The 25,270-nt window shown below is 44.1% G+C and overlaps 2 protein-coding genes and 1 non-coding gene across 4 annotated transcripts; 1 reads left to right on the forward strand and 2 right to left on the reverse strand.

The window, feature by feature from the left end:
- Positions 1 to 832: 832 nt before the first annotated feature.
- Positions 833 to 911, reverse strand: mir148 (microRNA mir-148). The gene has a single exon (NR_105310.1). It is a non-coding gene; the product is annotated as a microRNA mir-148 (primary transcript).
- A 2,113-nt stretch (positions 912 to 3,024) lies between these two features.
- nfe2l2a (nfe2 like bZIP transcription factor 2a) lies at positions 3,025 to 8,450 on the forward strand. The gene is made up of 5 exons (XM_003961827.3): positions 3,025 to 3,199; positions 5,466 to 5,732; positions 5,935 to 6,027; positions 6,104 to 6,277; positions 6,885 to 8,450. Exons 1-5 carry the CDS (start codon positions 3,161 to 3,163, stop codon positions 8,124 to 8,126), a joined length of 1,815 nt encoding a protein of 604 aa, XP_003961876.2. The 5' UTR covers positions 3,025 to 3,160; the 3' UTR covers positions 8,127 to 8,450.
- A 565-nt stretch (positions 8,451 to 9,015) lies between these two features.
- hnrnpa3 (heterogeneous nuclear ribonucleoprotein A3) lies at positions 9,016 to 14,704 on the reverse strand. Of its 2 annotated transcripts, XR_003887927.1 has the most exons (12): positions 14,510 to 14,702; positions 13,746 to 13,868; positions 13,497 to 13,643; positions 13,204 to 13,414; positions 13,022 to 13,111; positions 12,849 to 12,929; positions 12,024 to 12,068; positions 11,778 to 11,915; positions 11,529 to 11,645; positions 11,370 to 11,437; positions 10,138 to 11,268; positions 9,016 to 10,067 (listed from the first exon to the last, which is right to left on the reverse strand). XR_003887927.1 is itself a non-coding variant. In XM_029834219.1 (11 exons), exons 1-10 carry the CDS (start codon positions 14,513 to 14,515, stop codon positions 11,385 to 11,387), a joined length of 1,011 nt encoding a protein of 336 aa, XP_029690079.1. In that variant the 5' UTR covers positions 14,516 to 14,704; the 3' UTR covers positions 9,016 to 10,067; positions 11,370 to 11,384. The 2 variants fall into 2 exon arrangements, 1 of the variants encoding a protein (XP_029690079.1); XM_029834219.1 differs by lacking the exon at positions 10,138 to 11,268 and having other exon boundaries at positions 14,510 to 14,704.
- Positions 14,705 to 25,270: the final 10,566 nt, after the last annotated feature.

Genomic DNA, 25,270 nt, shown 5'->3' on the forward strand with positions numbered 1-25,270 from the left:
TTTTCCCCCCCGCCATTAGATCTATATTGAAACCAGATCACAGGCTCGCTCCCGTGGGAGTCCTTGGAGGGGTACGTGAATGCACCGCTTAATGAAATTCCCATCATGCAACTGTAATATACAGTATAAGCGGGTGCCTACGTCACAGGTTAGGACTAGAATTAACAGGCAACTTGCAAAACAGCTGGGACATACTAGTCTAGTCTAGAAGAACGAGTCCTCCTAGAATCGTTATTCAAAATATTTGCATATTGAAGAAAGTAAGAAGTTGAGTCAATATGCTCCAAGACCTGAAGGTAATAATATAAAATAATCTCATAGAGTGACTTTCTTTAAGAATAAGTCCCCGATTTAGCTGCCATGGAACCAGCTAATTAATAGTAAACACTGTATTAATCCAAAACTAAACATAGCTTACTCCTCTTAGTGTGGCTACAACACAATATTTAAAGTAAATATTAATTTGGACTATTAATCCCATATCGTTAGCCACACAACTAAATCAGCATTGTCATCTGGCTAATATTCACGTGGTGTAACATTCGTCATTAAAAAGTACTGAACAATGTTCTCGCTGCTGCACAACGACCAGTGACTTCTTTTTCCATATGGCAGACAGCAGAGCTCTTTAAGTAATGATTGAACAAATGGCTGTGGGAGAAGAAAACTGCTGCCTTAGTTACAACAGAGTGCAGAATACCTTCCTCAAAATAACCAAGAATGTGAAAAATGCTTTCAAACAGATCAACTTTATTCAACAAAACAGTATATATGTCAATGCACAGTAGTGTGAAAAGGAATGTCCAGATGTTTCTCACAGGTTAAAGTTTTAACTCCCAAAACAAAGTTCTGTAATGCACTGACTGCGAGGAACTAGAGTCTAAGTGTATCACAGAACTTTATTTGGAAAGCCAAAGTGCCACCTCATAGGTTTGTCCTTGTGCAGGACCTTATCCTCCTCATGACTGACTGCTCCTCTAACCTGCATCAAGGCACACAAAGTGACACAAAACAGAACATCCACTTTAAATGTCACCTTCCGTTGCACTGAGGTCTTTCCGTTTCATTTTCTTAAGAAGGAGAAAAGTTGGTGTGACATGTGTCGGACAAGAGCACGGAAAGTTCTCAGGGCCTACATCAACGCTCGCTGTGTGGTGGGTCTTCAGATTTCCGCAGGTAAAGCGAGCCAGATGGAGTCTTTTACACATTGCTAACATACTAGTGAAACTAGTACATGACCAAACATCATTTGTGACGATAAGGGAAGGTGTGATAGTTGATCCTGTGGGAAAACCAGCCGAAAATATCCGTAAGATGCCTTTTACTTACCACTTTGGTGTCACCATCTGGTTGCATCTCATCTCCACACTACTGCTTTGGAAATTAAAACTTTGACTGGGATTATTTCACTCCTGCAATTGCAGTTGACTCTAGACTGATGGAATTAACCTTTAAGACTCAGCTACTGACTCAATTCCGTAAGAGGGTGGCAATAAAGGAGCAGAAAGATCCCAGAAGGTTGTCACTTGGTCAGAGCATTTGGCCTCTCGGAGTGACAGCCACATTAAAAGTGCAGAATGCAACAGAATGCATGATGTCGTGTTTTATGGATCTAGCAAGAATCATTTTCACAAGGCTGACTGGAAATAAGTTGTGCAATATATACTATACCTAATATAGGTGCTCACTGGGGACCAGCTGCAATCCAACACGAGGAGCAAGTAGAGTCGATCATAAAAAAAAAAAATAGCCATCGCAGAAAGCGATGTGAGGCCACTGCAGGTCATGGCTACAACCACCGCCTGAATACCGGACTTCACTGCTGCTGGCGTCCGTGTGCGGACCTGTAGCGCCCGGTGGAGACTGCGCCTTTTACTCTTTCTTCTCCCAGTCCTGTCCTGTGCAGTTCACTATATGCCGCTGGAAGAATGTCGACGTGGAGCTGCCAAACGTGAACGCGTGTTCATGAGCGCGCATGAGGTCGAAAAAATAGGCTTTTTAAAAGCGCAATTTCCACGCAGAGCGCACAGCGAGCTGTACTTTGGTGTGAGGCTCTTTACAGATAGGTGGTAAAGGCAGCACCAGGCTGCCTAGTTATAATGGCATATTTCAGAAACCGCTTAATTACACATAGATTGGACTTCCTTGAGCTGAAGCGTGAGGAAAGAGCCTAACGTAACCAACCATATGGGATATAGAATCTCTAATTTTTTTGGAAAACTCCCTTTTAAGAAAGAAAATGAACTATTAAAGTTTAAAATTCACATTTGTACAATTGTCAGTAACAGTCGTACAATCTTCGTTTCACTCGTAATAAAGGTAGCGCGCTTAAGTATGATAAATATGTCGTAAACTGAAGTAAGATCATTTCGAATAGCCAGCTTTTACGGTTACATAAAAACGACGATCCCTCTGTTACATACAAACAACTCTAAACTTTAATTTTTGTCGAGACTTTGTATTATAGTGCCTGGAACTTGTGGCCAACCTGAAAAATGCTTGCAAACGAATTTTCACACATGCATTTGTTTCTTTTGGGACTTGCGTCCAACTTAGATCATGGATGTCTGGGTTTCCACGGTGCTTTAGGGCCCCAGGGGCTCCTGCTCCAGGACGGACACGGTGGCCAGCAGGGGGCGCCACTCACTAATGCAAATTTATAATGACGGAGATAAACTAAAATAATGCATCACGCTTGATTTCCTTATATCACTTTATACAGTATCAACACATTCAAAACACCATCGCCTGGATGTGTTAAGAACATTTCCGTTGTGTGGCTTTAACGTATTTATCTGTTTTATCGTTTCTCTGTGCGCCCCGTTTTAAATGGTTATTATTGCTTTTATCTGCAATTGTTCTCTATCGTGTTTTTGTTTTTATTAATATTACTGGTATGGCGTGTAAATGGCACCTTTTGCCGTTGGGAGAGATTATTTCCTCGTCCGCTGCTCTTATCGCCTCATAGGCTGGAGCGAGTGGGACGGTCCTGGCGCAGCAGGCAGGGCCAGAATTTCCGTAACGTCCGTCACAGTACGAGGAAGTAATTTCCCGCAGCTACGGACCGTGTCGGCACCGGACCGCTCGCCATTTTCACCCACCGTCTGAAGGAATAACACATTTTATCCACCCAGCTGTTTTTGCCAGGAAACGGAGCTCCATGACGATGGAAATGGACGTGATGCATTCTATTCAACAGGTAAGAGAAATTCATCTGGCCATCATTTCACTGACGAGCAGACGAGACGAACCGGATGGCATCAGCTGGCTGCTTCTTTCTGGTTTCGTCACAGATAGTTGAAGCGAACTTTTAAAAGAAAGTGAAGCCCTTTGTAACGTTATTGCGCGCTGGTAACGCAGCTATGGCGCAGATAAGACGCAGGAGCAGCGACCCGGGCCTCTAACACCACCCGAAGATGAGAATCTGTTTAATTTTTGGATGAATTCAATTTGACCTCTGAACCAGTTTCGGTTCTGCGAGTCATTTACTTGTGACGTTTTCCGTGGAAATGTTAAATGTCCGCAAATTCCAGGCTACAACGGTTCCGTTATTACATAAGATATCTCACCAAACGGGACTGAGTGGGATAAACAGAAAACAAGTTGGGCTTTTTTCATGTTATCGTCCCCTGAGCGCCTGATAACACATGTGACAGGGGAACAACTTCCTTTAAAAAGTGTCATTGCTTGAATTTGATGCTGATTTACTCAGCTAAGTGTTCAACCCCAACCCATATCCATTGGGCGAGATGTCCAGACATGTTGTCTGGGCTCTTACTGTAATGTTGAGTTTATTCTGTCATAGTGCGGGGTCAGTGGAAGTACACGCTTGACGGATGGGGCCCCCAAATGGTTGTTTTGGAACATGCGCAGCCGCGTTTCATCATCCACGGCCAGGGCTGTCTGTCCACTGTGGAGTGATGAAAGAGGGCGTAATGAAAGCCTTGGCCTTGGTTGTCTGATCCATCTAAACACATGTTAAGGCTGAGGGCCCTGGGTGGCTTTTATTTGAAACAAATAGTGCCTGGTGCAGATCGGCGATGAGCCGCTTCCTTGTTTCCAAGTCTGGGCCGATCTTGTGACAGTCAAAGTCAGTGATGTCATCTGGGCTTGGAACCTCGCACACGCACACGCACGGCTTGTTTGGATTAGGGTTAATCTCAGGTGATGGCCCTGTTAAACCTGCATTCTGGGTTGGTTTAATATTTCTTTCATTCCATCTAAAGTTCCAGATGATATCTTTCTGATTTTCTAACAGAACAGGACAGGCAGGTGCGATCGAACCGCCAAAGGCCTCATTTGAGACACTTTTTTTATTTGGCTGCTACAAACAATAGGTGTGTTTCAAGTGTTTTTTCCCCCTTTTGTTTGGATGGCATCAACAACCTCGGGTGTATTTAGAGAGCTCTTTGTTGTCACCAGGGCCTTACTGGCTGGTCGTGTTGGGGTAAAGCCTCTGATGCAACATTGAGGTATAAGCCCGTTGTTTTGCAGCTACACCGGTGGAGCCTCTCAAATGTTCCTGTCGTATCGCTTAAAGAGGGTTCTTCGTGTCTTTTGAGGAAAAGGAGAAAACTTACACAGCACATTAACATTTTCACATCCTTTTTTGCGGTGAATGGTCCCCTTTCAGCTTCCTCTCCCCTGCGTCTGTTCTGGCCATATGACTGACTCACTACTGGGCCCAGTTGTGGTGCATGTACCCACGTCAGAGGAACAGACGAGGCACATGGGCAGACAGCATCTTGAGCTTATGCAACATCCCTGAGCTTTGTGAAACCGTTTTGTTTTGTAACTAAGTTTGGCTGAAAGTCCCAAGAAAGAAAGAACAAAGCTCACTTTCAACTAATTTAATCAGCATTGAGCAGGCCTGTCATGAAAAGCCTTCTGTCTTTATTTTTTTTTAATATTTGGTGTCGACCGCGTTGTTAGCAGCAGCAGCAGCAGCAGTTAAATGTCAGACATGGTTAAAATGTAGGACACGGTTATTCACGCAGTCTTATGACTGAACTGGCTCAAGTCCAGAGTTGGATAAGCTTAGTTATTTACTTCAACCTTGTTAGAAGCAAAACAACACCAATCTGGTGATTCTTGAAGTTCTCAATTTCGCTCCTCCTGATAAAAATAAGTCAGTATTGAATTTCCAGGTGGATAAAAGCTGAAATCCGACATATTGCAGCACAAGTTTCGTTGTCTTATTTAATCCCGATCATCTCCCTTGGACTCTGTCCAGCAATAATAAGCCTTTTCAGCTTTTGTGATTTTAATGAAAGCGAGACATTCATCTATTATTCATGTGGCTTCTCCCTGTTGACATTTGTACCAGTGTTATTATCAGGGAGCAGATACGGCGAGCGAGGGCGTGGTGGGTGCAGCCGCAGCCGCACTTCGCAGCAGGGATCCTCCCGCTGGCTCCAGCACTGCCGCCCGTCTCCACAACTAAAACCTGCTGCCGTGCCTTTCAGGACATGAACCTCATCGACATACTGTGGAAACAGGACATCGATCTGGGAGCCAGCCGCGAGGTTTTCGACTACAACCACCGGCAGAAGGAGCACGAGCTGCAGCGGCAGCTGGAGCAGCAGGAGGAGAAGAGGCTGCATTTGCTCCGGGAGCAAGAGAAGGCCCTGCTGGCACAGCTCCAGCTCGATGAGGAAACGGGGGAGTACGTGCCTCGCCCGGTGGCTCTCCCTCCACTGCAGTCGGCCATCATACCCCTCGAGGTTTCACAGGTAGGTACACAAACGTAGGCGTCATTATTAGACCACTCCTCCTCCTTTCTATAGGCTGCGGCCATGTTGTAGCTAGGTTACCGTCTCACGTAATTACAAAAACACCACTGCTGGATGTTTTCTGCCTACATGCTCTGCTCTGGTGTTGCTCTGTTGTTTATCCTAAAGGGCCGTTCTGATTCTTATTTCTAATGTCTTGTAGGATGTCAGTTTCCCGGCAGACAGCGGCGACGCCATGTCTTTTGATGAATGTCTGCAACTCCTGGCGGAGACATTTCCTGTAGGGGAAACGGAGGTAAGGACACAACCATTCTAAACACATGAGCCATCCGCACCGGACTTTCATTAAAGGACAAATTCTCCTGTGACAGAACTCCTCTGTTGGCCTGAATACAACGGAGGTCAGACCTATGTTGTCACCAGAGCTGGCAGCCGTGCCGTCGCCCACCCTGTCCCCTGATCCGCTGTCAGCTTCCCCGTCACAGGCCATGTGTCCTGAATTAGAGGAAGCTTGGATGGAGCTTCTGTCCCTGCCGGAGCTGCAGGTATGATGTGATTCTAAAGCGTGGCACAGAATATACAGCAAGAATTCTGCAAAGAATGCACTGATGACAGGACGCGGCCGCTCAGAACAAAAGCGTGCTTATCCGTGCCGTGAGAACAGGAGGCAGGTGCACCTGGCTGGTTTCTCCATGGTTACAATCCACCTTTGCGGAATTGTGCAGAGATTTTGTAGGTTATATGAAAAGAAACCTCTTCGAGTTCAAACACTTTGTTAGTTTTAGCGGCTTGTTAGCTGCCGCCTTATCACTTTTTGCTAGAAGGCGGCTCCGTTTGCTTTAGCTGCTGGGTGGAGCCGTGGCCTGAGTGGCTGTATCCCTCCACTGTGTCAGAGTGCACTGAACTGCAATACCAAACAAGACTCACAATCAAGGAATATCACAGCGTTTACTCTCAGAGCACAGATCAGAGTTGAAAGGTATTTGGTTACTAGTGTGTGGTGCATTTTAAAGATATTTGCCAACCTCTGTACAGACTGAGCAACAAAAGAGAAAACTAGTTATTATGCTGGTTATAGGGAATCACAGGATGGTAAAGCCCATCAGGTACAACCTGGCTGCAGTTGTTGAATAACTCTGTTTTACCTTGCAGCCCTGCTTGAACATAAAAATGGAGGATGCAGTGGAGACCACAGCCTATCCACTACCCCCCAGTCCTGATGCGCAGAACCCAAACTGCCAGTTTTACCAGACAAACTCCGCAGAGGTGGAGACAAATGCCATAAACATTTGTCCAGTGGAGTTCCTGAACACAGTCGAGGCTTCAGTTCCCAGTATGGTCCAATCAGATCACCTGACCCAGGCAGACAGCCCTCAGTTCCACACCGACTTTGCTGCAGAAAGTTTCGGCGAGATGTTTTACTCCAACCCCGTTCAGAAGGAAAACACTGGTCAACACGGCCTGGATGGATACAACAGTGACGCCATGTCCGACATGGCGAGCCAGCCCTTCACGCCAGCCGGTCTTTACAGCCTGTCGCCCGGAGACGCATTCGACAAACACGACCTGATGGCCGAACTGCCAGACTCAGACTCTGGCATCTCTTCACACACGAGCCCAAACGCCAGCTCGCCTGGGAAGTCTGTGTACGGAGATGGTTCTTTCCACCACAGTGATTCAGACATGGAGGAAATGGACCACAACCCTGGGAGTGCAGAGACGGACTTCTCAGAGATGTTCTCCATCAATTTCGAACCAGACGACCTCCAGCGAACCCTCTCCGTGTCTGCGCTCGAGCGCTCAGAAGAGCAGATGGAGGGAAAACTGGAGCCGCACAAGATGGATTCTGTAGAGGAGTGCGGCCAAAGCGGCGCTCCGTTCACAAAAGATAAGAAAAGGCGTTCGGATGCGCGTCTCTCCAGAGACGAGCAGAGGGCCAAGGCCCTCAAAATCCCTTTAAGTGTCAGTAGGATTATCAATCTGCCCGTTGACGATTTCAAAGAGCTGCTGTCAAAGCACCACTTGAACGACGCCCAGATGGCCCTGGTCCAGGACATACGGCGCCGCGGCAAGAACAAGGTGGCCGCCCAGAACTGCCGCAAGCGAAAGATGGAGAACATAGTGGGTCTGGAGGGCGAGCTGGACTCACTGAAGGAGGAGAAGGAGCGGCTGCTGAGCGAGAAGGTCCAGAAAGCCGCGCACCTGAAGGAAATGAAGCAGCAGCTCAACAGCTTGTACCTGGAGGTGTTCAGCAAGCTGCGAGACGAGAAGGGGAACTCGTACTCGCCCTCCGAGTACTCCCTCCAGCAGTCCACCAACGGCAGCATCTTCCTCGTCCCTCGCGTTAAAAAGACTTTAGCCAAGAGCGACATCCGCCACATGTCTTCTGCATAATTTATGCCTAATTATAGTGGTAATACTATGCAATACAACTTTTTAGCCACCCAGCTTTAAAGCATTAGTACTTAAGCGGAACTATTGTATAGTTTTTGCTCACTTCCTGAATGTAATATTTTTGATATTTTACTTTTTTACTGATTCTTTGCTCGACACTGTAAATACACTCAAGATTGATGAAGTTACTGTATGTACATATTTTGTAAATACGTCTACACTAATCACAGTCCATTTTATAACTACCATATTTGATTTGCAGTCTCACTTTTATAAAATCTTCAAGCTCTGTGCTCTTCAATAAACTGTCCCTGTAGCCACTCGGCTTCCTGCTCCGTTTATTGAGGTGGTTCCTGCTGCTGTAGACAGATGGACACCAGATCCAAAGGAATGATTATGTAACGGACCACGTCAGGCCTGGACCTGAATGTTAAGGCTTACAAAAGGAGGAAAAAGAGCTCCTCGCCGATGCTATTGAGTCACCGGCTTAAACCATTTCTACAATCTGTTTTCCTTTTATTGGTATAAGCTGGTCTAATGGCCTAAAAAGCTTAACGCTGCGAGACTCTTGCAGCCACAGGACCAACAGCCTCCATTTATTATGTTACACAACAAAGAGCACAATGGCTGCACCAAAGCAACGTATGCTCGGGGTGAACCCTGCGTGAAGACTTCACAATGAGCCACCAGGCAGGCGCATTCAATAAGTAAAGCCCTTCGCAATCACTATGTGCATAACGTGCACTTTCTCACACACACACACGCAAATACTACCTTTGATCACCGCACCCGTTTGTTGAGTGTGTTTGAACCTGTGTGCAGTACAACAGGCTCTCCTGCATTCTGTAACCTTTCGACAGACAAACGGGGGAAAAAAATAGCAATGTGCTCGAGTCACAGAAAACACTTTATTGAAGGGACAGGTCACAGATTGTTTGGAAAAAACGGTCTTCTCTCAGACACTGAACGGGCCTGACCTTTGAGGAGCGCACACACAGCTAGGAGCTATTATAAATGCATAGAATAGAAAATATATATATACACATTTATGTACACGTCTAAATAACTCTCACCAGTTCGTTTGACCCCTAAATCCACGGTTGTGGTCTCTGAGTTAGAAGACAATTGATCAGATTTATTAAAATGTACAATGTTAATTTACAAAAGTTATGAAAAACCTCAGGCAGCCTAATAACGGCTCACTTTATAACAGTCTTCCATCAAGTATATGTCCACGATTGATTCCATACAATTTATTTCTTAAGCAAACGTGCTATGCAACATTTTAGCATGTTGCTAAAACTTAAGTCTGAAATTATTTTGTAAGAGGTGGAAACTTGAGCCAAGGAACTGAAGATGGAAGAGAGATATAAAATATAGACCGAATAAAGAAGAACAGACTTTCACATACGTTTATGGTACATACGCAGAGCTCTGAATAAATAGCAGCTTTTAGAGTCAAAAATAAATAGAAATTTGCTCTTTATTTTACAGGTTCCATGTTTTTTTCCCCCATTAAAATCCATCAACTACAAAACAGCTCTATAACCTAATAATCCCCATAACTCACCTTTTAACCAGTATTTTTTAATAACACTGTAAGTGCCGAGTTGCCTCATTTAACTGATACCATCACTATCTTTGGAAATATTGGCATGTCTGATGATGTATTGGTTGGGTAAGAGAGCTTAACTGCCTGGCTAAAGAGTGAAAACAGAGGGCAAAGGTCACGTGCTGAAAAACATCACTCCCGCTCACTTTACCTTCAGGATCCTTGCACCTTCTTGGAAGAACCTCGTACTCTGTTAAATTACAACATTAGCAGCCTTGGGAGAATATTGTGGGAGGTGGGAGGGAATAAAGGTCTTACCCATCCAGAACCTTCCATGTTTTGAGGTCTTTACAGATTTTCAGCAAGAAGAGAATTCCCATTTTCCACATCTGCAAATCAAGCAAAGTGGTTACTCTTACCTGCTCCATCTTCTCAAGTCAGCTTTTGTGAAATACTCACTCCCTTTTCCTGTTAATGTCTGATATCTAGAATCTGTGGGTAAAAACTGTGGTATCTGACTCAACCGGATCTCCCATGTGTCCAGGAACTAGTCTTTCTTCGCTAGCACCAGCTGATGGAGGGTTTAGCTAGCCTTGAAAAAGAGACAGATGCTCACTACAGTGAACGCCACCGTACGCTTCCTCCACAGGCGTTGCGCGTGATGCTGCCTTCCCCTTCTCTCTCAAACTGCTGCCTGGTCCACTGTGCTGGGGCCGAGGATGTCCTGCCTGAGTCATTTGCAATCCTCCACACCTAGCGATGCTGAGGACCCACATTCAGGTGCTCGTGGCTGTCACACTCCTACTCATGCAACACTGGTACAGATGGTGCACGGACCCTTTAACGCTAAACCTACCCAAAACTCCCTCACACACACAAACAAACATCTGGAAGAAAAGGCTTGTTTCACTTCTGTTTACAAGAGTTAGACATCAAAGTTGTTTTTTTTCTGAATAACGCACTGAACTTCATATTAATTGACTACACAATTTTATTGTCCGATTCTACCAATCAAAGTGTTAAAATTCAGTTTTGTGGGGACAGGTGGAGTGTGGGGTTCCCTTAATTCCAATCCATGCTGCTAATGTTCATTGTGACACTGGATTTAAAGGGTTTACACACTGTGCTTTACATATAAAAATAAAAATACACTCAAACAATCATTTTAAGTCTGGAAAAAAAAAAGATTTCTAGCTCTAGCTGGGAGGATCTAATGTGACTATGCTAAATGAACCCAAGATAACAGACCATAATTGACCAGCAGAAAACATACCCATATAAAAAAATCTTAAGAACCAATTTCAGATAGATAAAACAATTAACTCTTTACCTCAAATATCATAGGCACAAAACAAACACTTGGGGCTCATAAAAAAGGAAAATAAATCCGTGTTTGGGAAACATCTAGCACAATTAGGGAAGAGCACATCTGCACTCATGCTTTGTGTACACAGTCCTTCTTCCATAAACTTCTCCCATTTAGCTGCAGTAATGTCTGACTTGTGTGCTCCTCTAATGCTTTCAGATGACTGCCTCAAAGTAACCTGCAGCTTTCCTGACCTCCTCGCCTCTCCTGCTAAGAACTGAAGCCTGTTGAATGGATACAGGATAGAAGAAAGAGTTATACTGCACTTTCATGGGCTCACTCTGTACTGTGCTATGAGGGTGGTGTGATGCCGAATGCAACTTACCCAAGTGTGGAGCGGTTAGTAACGCCGCGAGCCGTAGCCACCGCCGCTGCCTCCGGAGCTGTAGCCACCTACCGTTTAGGATTTGGTTGAAAAATGTGTCAAATGTGAAGGAAATTGGATTGTCATTGCCCAGATGTGAAGCTGAAGGGATCCACTCACCACCATAGGGTCCACCGGAGTTTCTGCCACCAAAGCTGTTTCCTTTCATGGGGCCATAGCTGGACTGTTGCCCACCATAATTTCCAAAGTCATTGTAATTTCCACCCCCTCCATATCCTGCAGGCAGAAGTGCTTATGTAAAATCTTGATGAGATAGCGAGTCCCACAATTTGCTGAGTGACTAATCTTTATATGGCCTGGTAGTTAATACTAAATCTAAATAATAATGTCCATGGGAGACCTACTTACCGCCATCATTGCCACCATAACCTCCACCGCAGCCTCCACCAAAACCACCTCCCTGACTGCTGTATCCTGGACCGCCGCCCCCGTAACCCCCTCGGCCTCCGCTGTAACTCGGGCTGCCTCCATAATTACCTCCTGGGCCTACAGTTGGGGCAGCACACCGATAATTACAACAGTAATAGAGACGGATGTGCGTCACAGCACATCACACTCGTATAACAACCGTCTGTTTTCTCTTTCTCAACTCACCATTGTCATAATCGTCCCCGTACCCTCGTCCTCCACCATATCCACCTTTAAATCAGAATATATGTGCATCAAGCAGATGGAAGGGGCGAAACGCCAACTACTGACAGTATATAACATGATCCATAACCTTAAGTGTAAAACAAAGTGTCTCTGAAAGGGATAAATAGTCCTTTAGCAAGGCTAAAGTGATGAAAAAATAAATACATAAAAAATAAAGATATAACGTGATTTTGAGAACATTTATCGTGCAGTTGGTTCACGGTGCAACTTCTCAAGTTTAGATTCGAAACAGCTGAGAAGCAACATTGATTCCTTATATTTACAGCTAATTGCATTTGATTTCATTGGAAAGTGGTTAACACACAGCACACACAGGTTGTAAGTGGAAAAACACAACGAGCAATAAGAAAAACAGACAGATCGTCCAGCCGACACTTAGCTCGGGGCTATATGAAGCCAGCTTTAGGTTTGCTTTAAACTGAGGATCAACAAATTCAGACCTTTGGCTTAAACGCTAAAAGTTATGAGTAGTAAGTAAAATGGGAGAAAGCAGCAACCAGAAAGGATCCAGTTGGGCTGCGAACCCTCTCTGCCTAGTAAGAATTTTTGGGAGGTATAGGAGCCTGCGGAGGCCACGGATATGATACCTACGCAAACCGCGGTGAGCTAGGCAGACAGACTTGAGTCAGATAGGTTGTACGATATATTTTAATCAGTAACAACTGAACCGTATTATGGTAGACAGGAATCACCAGTGGAGTTACTGAACAAACCTGCTAGGTATTCCTGTAAGTGGAATAACAATATATTTGGATATAGACTTACCTCGGCTATAACTGCCGCCGCCAGAACCACCACCATAATTACCACCTCTCCCCATGAAGTTTCCAGATCCTCCACTCTTGCCTATGGCAAAATAAATATATTGAAATAGATTATTGATCATAAAAATATATCTTGTGTATAATTTCACACTAGTGTGACATTGCCATACTGACCCCTGTTACTGGATATAGCATTCATTTCCTGTTTGGACAGGGCTTTTCTAACCTCACAATTGTGTAAGTTGATTGTGTGATATTTCTGGGCTGAAGAGGAAACAGGAAATGCAGATTAATTTTATTAGATTAGTCAAACTGTGCCTCAAGAAACAAGTGTGTAGATTACAAAGAACACATACCAACAATTTTGTCAACAGTGTCATGATCATCAAAGGTAACAAAGCAAAATCCTCTCTTCTTCCCAGAACTGCGTTCCTCCATGATGTCAACGCATTCAATCTTTCCGTACTTTTCAAAATAGTCACGGATTTGATCCTCCTCCGTGTCCTCTTTGATTCCACCAACAAAGATCTTTTTCACAGACAGATGGGCACCTGGTTTGTTGGAGTCCTGTGGCAGAGCATGAGCCATTGATCACACCGTCAGCACTTGAATACTGTAGGATTGACGACCCGAGACGGGATTCCCTTACCTCTCGGGACACGGCCCTTTTGGGTTCAACGACTCGGCCGTCTACTTTGTGGGGCCTTGCTTTCATGGCCTCGTCAACTTCCCTTAGACACGAGTATGTCACGAAGCCAAACCCTCGGGATCGCTTGCAAGCGGGTTCCCTCATCACCTGACAACAACAAAATAACAATAATAAGGAAAACAATCCACAGTTTGATCATATGCGTATGTATGGATATGTAAAAGTGCCAGAAATAATGACAATAAGTACCACACAGTCTGTGAGACTACCCCATTTTTCAAAATGGGCCCGCAGGCTCTCTTCCGTTGTCTCGAAACTGAGACCTCCAATAAAGAGCTTTCTAAGCTGCTCAGGTTCTCTCAGTTCCCGATCCTACAAAAGAAGACAATCCCATTTAGGAAATGATTGCACAATGATTCAAGCGCCATAAATGCAGGATTGAAATAATGCAAACATTTTCAGCGTATTCTACACAAAGCTTAGAACAATATATTCCTAGATACGAAAATAAATACGTAGACAATATTCACTTTGAAGCAAATCGAACATTTTCGAGTGTTAGCAGATTGTAGAGCGTTGGATGAACTCAAGGTTTCGCGTCCAAACGCAGGCCCAAAAGCCTGCTAACGTGGCTACCGAGCGCTAACACCCCGTAAGCAAGTCCACGCTACGTCTACATGTTTATTAATCACTACAAGTTTGTGTTAGAATCCTTATAAACCCTGCTTGACTGGCTCGGACCATCAGTTAGTTCGTTATCCAGCAACCTGTTACGGAGGTTTCGACGCGTTACTAGTCAGCACGTAACGATTTCGTCCGCCATTAGCTTAAACCGCCTATTAATGTTAGCATGAAATGCTAAGCAAAAAGCAAAATGAACAGCGCAAACCACATTTCAAATAAATATCGGGCATGTTTTCGCAACCAATGGCACGCACGATCGCGCAAAACTGTGATTATACGGCGGTTTTCCTAACAAATAACTGTATTTCTTCTCCAGTGTTCCGCCTTACCTCCATTTTGACGTTAGCCCCCCAGATGTACTAGTCACGTGACCGACAGTGCACCCGGACCCGTCTTGTCAGATGTTTCCGTGCGACGTCCAAATCGTTACACTAACAAGAATAGCGAAACTTTAGTAATTGGATTGTCACTGGTGACTCAATATTCATTGTAAAACACAACGCGCGTCTCCCGTTAGACTCTAAATGTCGGCGAATATGTATCGACCTTTAATTCAACTTAATCATAATTTGCGCCCTCTGCTGGTCACCGAGTGGAAGCGGTTATTTGTTCCATTGTCAGCTCCAAAAACTGATGTCAACGTGGATTTTAAGCAGAATTCCTGGAAGTGATAAGTTTTAAGTTGATTGCATCCTGGATCAATGTTCCAGATGGTACCGAGCCCCATTGAAGCTGACCAGGATCTCCAAATGTATGACTGTTTTATGGTTTAGACAATCTCTGTCATTAACTTTATTGTGGTGTGAGTAAAATACGGCCCCAATAAAAGTCTAATGTGTTTCTGACACTATTAATGATGAGTATTTATGGTCAGTTCATAGTTCAAATTCAAGACATGTTCCGTGTTTACCGTCAGTGCTTTATCCTCCTGCTGGTATTTGTTGGTGGGTTATCTTGTGATTATAAAAGATGTGACAACTGAATCCAGAGTTTACATTAATGAGTCTTTTTCTTTTAATAAAACTTTATTTTGAGTGTAGTTTTTCAGTACAAATTAATACCAACTGTAGTTCAATTAAGACTTTAACAGCAATTATTGGTTAGATTACGCTGATTTACAGAGTATAAATTAGTTTAATTACACAGGTGGAAGCACGATATTAGTTCACTTTGTTGTCTTTTACTTCCTGTAAATGGGAATAGTCCTTATGTTTCATGCAACAGTATATTAATATAATGCATGACTATAGCTTCACTCATAAACCAAAAGACATTTGTGGCACGGAACACAGCTCAGGCAATATAATCAAATGTGTAACGCATAGATGTGACAACATGGGTGCAGTTATGCAACCTGCAGCACACGTGGACTCGTCCCCAAGTCCCCACAGGCCTCAAGCAGAGATTAAAGGATAAATAATGTCATTAATGAATAAACTGTTGATATCAGCGATTGCGTGGGGAGTGATGTGAGAGTAAGCAGTACAGTATCAGCCCCTCACAGATGCAGTGTGATGGATGCTCTGTTTATACTACCTTGCCACAACCTCAGGACAACACGTTTGTTTGGTTGTTGATCACAGCCCTCATTCTTTGTACTTAACTGCCCCCCTGACACAAAGATATATTATTGCTATGTATAAACCCCACAAAATGGTTTGTTCACTTGCTGAGTTTGGGTTGCCCTTTCTTAAAGGTGTTGCTTTTTTCATTATATTTAGAAAAACATCTGTCACACTGAATGTTTAAAATCTTTGGTTTGAGAGGGGGAATGCATTTAATCTTAAATAAAAATCTTTTTTCCCCTCTTATAAATCAGTGAGAAGGATGAGGTTCTGTGAAGGATCCAGTTCATACTAAAAGGCAATTCTTAGAACTGTGATTAAATCATTAATACAGGTTTTACACCCATTTTAAATGGCAAAATTATGCTTGCTATATATCTCTTTGGGGGGGGGTCTCATTTATCTGAGAATTCTGCTGCAGAGAAGAATATCACCTTGTCATCAAAATCTTCAAATACAGGAGCCAGTGGCTGCAAATCATGGAGATGAGAGTGGTATATATGAGGTTATTATTCAAGATTCAAGATGTACTTTGAATCTTGAATAATCCACACACACACACACACACACACGCACGCACACACACACACACACACACACACACACACACACACACACACCCACACACACACACACACACACACACACACACACACACACACACACACACACACACGTCTATAATGTGCGCTCAGTGAGTGCTGCCATCAGTAGGTGGCGCCATATCATATTTTATCATGTTTAAAGCCCCCACAAAAGAACCTACGAACCCTCGTTTCTTTTGTTTATTTTTTTAATGTCTGGTTACATTTTAATCAACTCTGCATTTCCGTACACACGGAGCTCATACACGGGCCACAATAATCCTTGATTTTTTCCTCAAAAGCAGCACTGATCACACAACCGTAACCGTTGTGTAACTGCGTCCTTGTCCGGCCCTGCTGTTATTCTATCGCAGTCCTGTAGATGGCGCCATGGTCCATGAAAAGATTGGCCTTTCAATTTCCAATCATATCGTCATATGAATGTCAGCCATTATTCCTCTACACTAAATCATTATTTCCCCCCAGTGTTGACAGACATTTGCAACGTCACAGTGATCTATTAAGATTTGTTTTTAATCATTAATGCATTTAAAACAATCACTTTATTCATTAGTCGATGCAGAATAATACATTTTATACCATATTTATGTAGGCTCATTGTTTTCTTTATAAATTTGCAAGACAAATTTAAGTGAGGACAGTTAACCAACAGAAATATTTTCATGAACCTAATGTTCCCGTTGATAACCTTCAATGTCCTGAGCTGCAAGTCGACCTTGTCCTGAGAAAGCTCCATAGTGTTGCCTCCACACCTCCATTAGGGAAGCCCGGCTGCCATAACCTCAGCTTTTGCAGACGGACATACGCAAGTGGAAACTGTGAGGAAATGGACATTCAGTGCAGGGAAACCAGGGAGTCAATTTAGTTGCTGTCTACTGCCTCTTTGCATGCAAGTACAAAGCCAGTCTCACACGTTGGTGTTGACTAGACCCTCTCTCTGAGGAATTTAGGGAAAGAACAATTCCTAGCATCTGTTTCCTGCTGACTTGCTTAGAGGAAATTGGGTGTAAATCCCACCGAATATAAATAGAATCAGCATTCAGTTTACAGGAGCTAAAGTTGGTTCCAGTGGCCTTGGATTGAGGTTCAACCCCAACCCTAAACAAATCTACAAAGCCAGAAAAAAAAGCATATATTTTTAACATGTTCATGGCTACTAATTCTCCAAATCCCTCCCAAAAATATAAAAAATATAGAAATGATCTACATTAATCATAAATAGGCTGAAATGAAACAGCAGTGACAATCTGTCCACATTCATGACATTTCTGAAGTGATCACTGTAGCCTCCCTTTTAGCTTATGTGATAATACCATGGTGTTTGTGTGTGTTTGTGTGTCTGTGTCTGTGTGTGTGTGTGTGTGTGTGTGTTTTAGGAAACAATCCAATCTATTGATGTCCAGAGAAGAGACTCAGATAGTGTGGAGTTGTAATAAAAACCTGTATTTACAGCTCCTCTGCAGAAAGTAACAGAAGACTTCTGTGTTGTGCTCTGGCACTAATTGACTGCCTGCAGCATGTGAAACACACTCACAGCCTTTGCTGCATGCTTGCGTTGCTCTTACATGCAATATAATGCATGTAAGAGCAGCTCTCATATTCAGAAGATGTGCTCTGCCTCTTACCATCAGTGCAGCAGCTCACAGCCATTTGTGTGCGGTCCACTTAGTGCACGTCCCGTCTTCCTGGGTCATGTTGGAGGGAGGGAGGCAGGTGGGAGGAAAGGGGAAGCCATCGCTCCCTTCCCCTAATTTTTGTGTACAGACAACAAATGACCGAAAAAGTGCTGCTTGCACTGTTTTCTGGGGCCCGACGTTGAGCTTCAGGCAGAGCGAGACAAAGGAACGGCGGGATGATGAAGTCACGGGCGGTGCAGGGCAGGTGTTTCCATCCTCTCCTGGGAGCCGCGGAGCGCACCTGCCCGCTGCTAACCCACCGTGATGGATCGATGAGGCACCAACTGACTCAGCACATGAAGAGCTCTACCTGGGATTAGAGCACAAGAGGACCTGATTGAAACACACTGTCATCCCGCAAACAATAACACGCATCCATCTCTTGAAGGGCCGGCTCCTCTTGCCTCCCCTGTGCTTTACTATCGCTGAGAATGATTGCACCACTGATGAGGAGAGCAGCAATCTTCTGGATCAGAGGCAGCGGCTAAATTTCTGCAGACATGATGTCTAATGGCACCGCTTGGATACAGTAAACACTATCTATATCGTACAGGGCAGGTGAATAACGACCTCCATGCATGCTTGACTTACACATACAGGCAAACAATTAAAAGATTTCTGTAGTCGCTGCATCATATTTGGCTGCACAGGTAGCCTGATGTATATAGTTTTATTGCTTCAGTCGGCCGATGCTCTGGCCAGCCATCAGGTCTGCATGGTCTCAGGAGAGCTTGACTTATGGAGGATAATGGCCAGTGATGGCATGGAGCCTAAACAGTGAAATGAATACCGGTACTATATAATTTCTTACAATTCAGAAATCTATTATCTCATTCATAGATCACAAGAAGTCTTGTTTTGGATGAATAAAGATACACTTTATACAGAAAATTGTTAATAAGCACGATGCAAATTAAAAGTACAGGATATAACAGTCAACTTGCCTTGGTTTCAACAGTGATCCAGTAAAAGCTACAGTTGCATTCAGTTTACGTCTAAGATGCACAGTTGAGGAGAGGTGACACATTTGAGAGCTTGGACAAAATAAATAAATAAATGAAACAAAATCACATGCAATGCTCAGGCAAAACTTTGGAGGGAGCTTTGAGCAAGAGGTTGAGCCCCATTTGGACTTGACTTTAGGTGGAAGATGTTGGGAATGCAAAAAATAAAATAGATAATGTCGATGCTTTGGGGGGAAAAACAGATTTTCTTCAAGTATCAAGGGTGCAAATCTTTCTCTGCGTCATTAATTCTCACGTTTAAGGATTCAGAGAGATACTGGATGGCTTCTCCTCTGGTGGTGGCATCAGAATATCTGCCTCCACTTTGCTGTAGCCAACCACGCTTCCTTATCTTGTCCTGTTCTGCTTATCTGGCCTGTGCGCAGAAAGTTGAGCCTGTAATGAGCATCGCATCTACACCTCTCCCCATGTGGACAGAGCGAGCGCCGTCCCACATATCCGTCCGCACATTTGTCGAGTGGTCCTCTCAATGCCACACACATGCAAACACACAGGCACCATATGTATCCACAATGTGCACACTTGAGGCTGCAACCCCACCATCCAGGTGGCAATGACAGATTTAAAGGATGTTGTGGATGGAGGTGGACAGAGGCCGGCCTATGCAGGATATTTGTGACATGTTACATGCAGCGGTGGCGTGGAGTGATGACATCCTCTTTTTAATGAGCGGATTCAACACAGCCCATGTTAAAGGGAGCCGCCCGCCACAGAGAGTTGTAAATCTGCCCGCTATCACTGCTGCCCCACTAATACAGGAAGCATTATCTAATAAGTGCAATGAGGGGGACTAATTTTAATAGAGTTGATACCCCCCACGAGCAAAACATTTTACGACTTCAGTGGAGGCAGATACTTATCGACTGAGGTTAGTAAAATCAGTATGGTCATTGCCAGACAAATCCCATCTGTCTAGTTGCGTTGCCCCAGCTGTATTTGCTCCACCGCATTCCTAGGCCAACATCGAAGGACCCCTGTGTCAGTGCCCTGTTCTGGCCTGCAATTCAGCCCTGATTTGTAGAGTGCCGGTGTCAAAGGGGACCACTTTGTAGATACCGTGTTCTGCTTACCTGTTTCCCCACAGCAGAGGCAGTAAATGTCAGTCTATGTCAGTCTCTGGACTGTCTCACCAGAGCTATTACCCTCCTCTGGAACCGATACACCAGCACGCTCAGAAAATCAAAAATCAAAAATAAGACAAAAGAGCCTCTGATCGCGAATGTGCAAACAACAAGTTGTGACCGTCAAACGCAGAGGTTTCGGTTTGCTTTGTGGATGTTATTTTCAGACATTTGTTTTCAGCTGTAACACAGTTGTGTTTCAGAGTTTTCTGGGGGAAAAAAGGGGGGGGGGGGGGGGTAATTGCTGACTTGTCTTTTAACCTTATTAAATCATCCAGAGGCAGTGTTGGAGAGAAGACGGAGTTGATGATACTGCACCTCTTGCGCTTCTACAGAAAGGAAAGATGCTGACTGCACTTCATCCTGGGGATTACACACTGACTTCAAGCAAATCTGCTCCAGCTAATTAGAAGGAAAGGGAGGCTTGGTGACAATTACCATGGGAGGAACCTCAGGCAGAGCTGGCAGAGTTGTTTTTACTGCAGTTTTATGTTAAATTGACAGAGTGACTACTGTTGCTATTCCTAGTTCACAAGTTCCATTAAAAGTTACATTTCTCCTTTCATATTTCCTCACTACACTTCACACCCAGTGTCAAACAGTCTTCTATCAGTAATGTGTGTTAAAATACACATCTACAATAAAGAAAGCAGCAAAGAGGTTGGGTCAGAGCTTAATTAGATCCCGTGGAGCTAAATCAAATCAGCGTACAGCCCCTGCCCATACAAACTGGGTCAGCTTTATCTGTACAGGATGCCACGTAAGGAGGTGGGGGCTGCAAAACAACACCTCCTTTCAAAATGTCCTCCGTCTTCTTTGCCCCCACGTGTATTTCTCAGCAGTCGGGTGAAAAGAAAGTCCAAAAGATGAGGAATTTTTACCTTGTACCCTCCTCCCCCGCTCACCCTGCTTAACCTTGACAAGTCAATATGATGCAGATGCAATTTACTTATCTCCTCCTGACATTACCACTGTTCTCCCTGCTGCAGGGGCACGGGGGCCCCCACACCATTAGCATAGCTTACAAACACATCACTCTCTCCCTGAGGAGCCACACTCATCTACAGCTCACCTTTGCGCTCATGCGGTGCACAGGCTATCGCCACAACCAAATAACATTTAAAGTAGGAAAGATGTACTTTTTTCTAAACTCTATATATTTAATTGTTTTTGGCAAAATATGATGGTGGGGCTGTTGTATATGCAATTAGAAGTGGTGGTATGTAGTTTTTCTACTGTTTTTATGATTATGATGCATTCTGGGATTTCAGGTACACAGATTTAATTAAGATTCCCACATGGTTGACAAACTCAATTCTGCTCCATCTGAACGTGTTGTCATTGTGGATTGAGGGTAATTTTGTTGGCATCTGAAAGATTCTCCACACAATTCTCCACTTTCCGAGCAGCAGGTGAATGATAAATATATTTAACTTACTAACTTATAGCTGCAGCTTGCTAAAAGATAGAGCATCTACAGTATTAACAGAAACACTTCAAACTTTGCTACATCCAGTGAATGCCTTCCTTTGGTTACACAGCTGTATGACTAAAGGCAGCGGTCATAAGAGCCTAATGGAGCCGTTACAGTGAATTGGTTATAGTGGCATTATGTTACTCAGTCTCCATTTTCTGTCACTCAAGATGTCTTCCACTCTACTAAATGTGCTACTTACCATATAAATAACACATGTAGAGCTAAAGTAGTGTAATCTTAAATAAATGAAAGGTATTAACATGTATTGTGATGAAAATCACATTATTATTATGAATTTGTTGCACATGTAGCACCGTCTAAAGTTCTGGATACCAGAAGACATTGCAGCAGATTTTTTTTTAGAAATGGAATTGTCATAAATTGTGTCTATCTATGTGTACTAGCTCTCAATACTTATATTTATCAAAAATATAGGTTATAAAGCATTGATTTATATTTAGTGGCTATCATATGCATTAGACTTTTTTCTCTTTAATTTTTAGCTTTAGGACTTTTATTCCAGCGTGATTTGAAAGTACACTTTTCAGTGTGGCCGATATATGTTTGTGTGCTAGGCTGGTGGACTGAGCCTCCCAGCATCTGCCTGGTGCTCCCTGGTTAGATAAACAGTCAGCTCCCAGGTCTCCAGTTGCAGGGTGGCACCAACCCAGGTTCATTAGTCACCGGACCCCGGACACCTCTAGCTCATCCCACCACATAAGGTAGCGTAATTGATACCCATCAGCCGGGGCTGTAATCTCCTTTGTGGGAATGCGTGTGGGTGTGGAATGTGCACCTCATGTTTGGTTAGGAAGGTGCAGGGTCTGGTCCAAGACTCCAGCCCTGTCTCTTTGCCATCACTCCACTTGAAGGTGAGATGATTTAGGGGCCTGGGAGAAAGTTAATTTCTCTTGATCATTGTGTGCAACCTGGAGCCTTAATGGCGGACGTAATTAATTCTGCTGATGTTAATCACCAGGGCTGGTCCCCACAATTATCAGCCCTGTGCAGATGGGGCGCGGCGCAGACATGAAAAATTAGGAAAATGAATCTGTAATGGGGTGGCAGATCTAATCTGCGTCAGAGAAAACAAAGTTAGGAAGAGCAAAGAGCCCCAGGATTCCAGGTGAAAGCCACCAATACTGACAAACATGCGCCGCAGAGCTGAAAAATGTCACCATGTCCAAAGTGTTTAGTAATTACAGAGTCTCTGAATTCTTCCATTGTTAATTCATCAAGGTAGCAGAGGTTAAGTTCAACACATCTTTCTGATGCTTTGGGTTGCGCAGGAAGGAAAGTAGGGCTGGTCACATGACTCTGGAGTCACTGTAAGGTTAATCAGGCTGCTCTTGCAGTTGTGTGGGCTTTGTCATCAACCTACATAATAGTATGAAGAAGAAAACACATAAAATAATAGGATAAATTTATGCGTACACTTCACATAAATATGTATATATGGTATATTCACTGTACGTCAGCTGCAATACAATGTGTGTGAGGGCTCTTGCAACAGCAAGGAAGAGCAAACATATAAAGACTTCTGGACTTGATTGTTTTAATCAGGACTCCTTCTGATGGAAGGATTACTAAAGCATTAGTGGTCAAAGGACAGACACTCCCAGAGGACGTTTCGCCTGGCAACGTCAAACAAAATTAAGCAAAATAAATCTGATTAATTGAAATCGCAGAAGAGCCATTTTTCAAGCCCTTACTTGGCTCTGGCAGTTGGGCGCGCTGTCACTTCTATTTGGGTTGCTTAATTAGTTTTTACCTATTTCCCTACTTTGTCCTTAATAAGCCACGCCATAGGTTCTTCAAATTAAAAGAAACTAGAAAGAATAATTATTCAGCATCGTGGTGCTGGAATAGTGAAAAGTGAAATGTTTAGTCACAATTTAGTTATGCCAGTCTGTTATTAATGGCTGGAGTAACTGTCTCTGTTACGTTGTTGTGGCTCATAGAGCCGGTGCTCCTCTTGAATATCAAACCGATTTACACATCACACTCAATGATAAGCCAATGCGCTTCCTCGTGATGAGACTAAAACGTCTTTTCTGCGGTGCACTCTATCATGCTGCGGCCGACATCTTCTACGCAGAGAAGCCACCCGTGGAAAGACTGTGGGGGTATTTAGTAGTAATTACAGTTGTGATCAATACACCTGTATTGACAATATTCCTCCTAAAGTTTTTTTTTTTCTCCCCCCTTAGAACCCATCAAAGGTCAAAGGCCCGTTTTCATGTAATCACTTAGGTGGCGGTGGTGTTGGTGGGGGAGGGACGCCATCGGAGAGGTGGCCCCCGATAAACAATAATAGATGGACCAGCTGGCAGTTCATTGTTCTGTGGTCAGATGTTCCACAACAGTGGTGAGAAAGATGGAACCAGCATTTAAAGCAGCCCTGCAAAGGTCCCACATGAACAAAGACCCAGTGTTTTAAGATCCAAACCACATCGAGGAGTCTGACCAGACAAAAGACTGCCTCACAATTTCAACCACTTGAAAACAAATAGGCAGCAATCCATCCCAGAGGAGCTCGGCAGATACCTCGGCATGGCCCCAGACCCCCTCATGGAGGCCACGGTGATGAACATTAGTATAGTCATAATTCCAGGGGATTATATGCTAATGCACTCCCGCCTGTTTGTGAGGGGAAAATTGCATTGTGGTTATTAGTGTGACACCGGAGCTCGGAGATGCCACTTGGCAAACGTCCTCGACGGCTCTCAGATGCCCTCCAAGGATTTACATTTTTATTACAATGCTGGAGAGAAAGCGGTGCAGTGTAACACACACGCGCAGTGAATGCCCTGAACCTGAAAGATTTAATTGAATGTATTCAAATGTGATTCATTGAACAATTACACTCTCATTCTGTGAGCCTCCAGTGCAATCGTTTTGCCCATGCCGGGGTCTTCTCCCCTTCCCCTGTCCTATTCCTAACACTCCCACTCCCTTTAAATTAGAAATTGGACTGGCCTTTGTAGGAGACACTAAGGGGGAATCAATAGATGCATTAATTACAGCAATTCATTACCCAAATAAACATGGGACTCAACCTTTGCTGGATACAAATTCCGGGTGTGTTAAGTGTTTGGCTAGAGACAAAGCACTAGACGCTGGGATTAATCCCTGCTGCATTAATCTGAGGGCTCCAACTCCACTGAGTGCTGTGCTGCTCCGGGGAGTGTCCAAGCTGGGATCAATCCCCATGCACGGGCATTGACTTATGGCTACAGAATACAAACATGGTCATGTGGCAGGAGACACTTCTGTAGCTCTGTTCCCTCTTTCTTCCTCATGTTGGCCCACAGTGCAGCAGGCTAACAGCATAGGCTCGTGCTCCCCAGCTACCCTGCCCGTTCAGGGTCTCTTACATGGACGATCCCAGAGACTCCTGATAGCTCCTGGCAGAGGACGACGGTAAAGGACATCCCTCTCCCTCACTGTCATCTCAACGCCATGTGCCTATTTGTGAATTATATCTCCAACGGTGACCATAATAAAACATGATAATGATGGATCACGCCAATAAATTACTGTTGAGTGGATTGTTAGGTCGTGTGTGTGCGTGTGTATGTGTGTGTGTGCGTGAGAGAGCGAGAGAGAGAGAGAGAGACA

Source organism: Takifugu rubripes, chromosome 1 (assembly GCF_901000725.2).
Source record: "Takifugu rubripes chromosome 1, fTakRub1.2, whole genome shotgun sequence".
Taxonomy (NCBI): domain Eukaryota; kingdom Metazoa; phylum Chordata; class Actinopteri; order Tetraodontiformes; family Tetraodontidae; genus Takifugu; species Takifugu rubripes.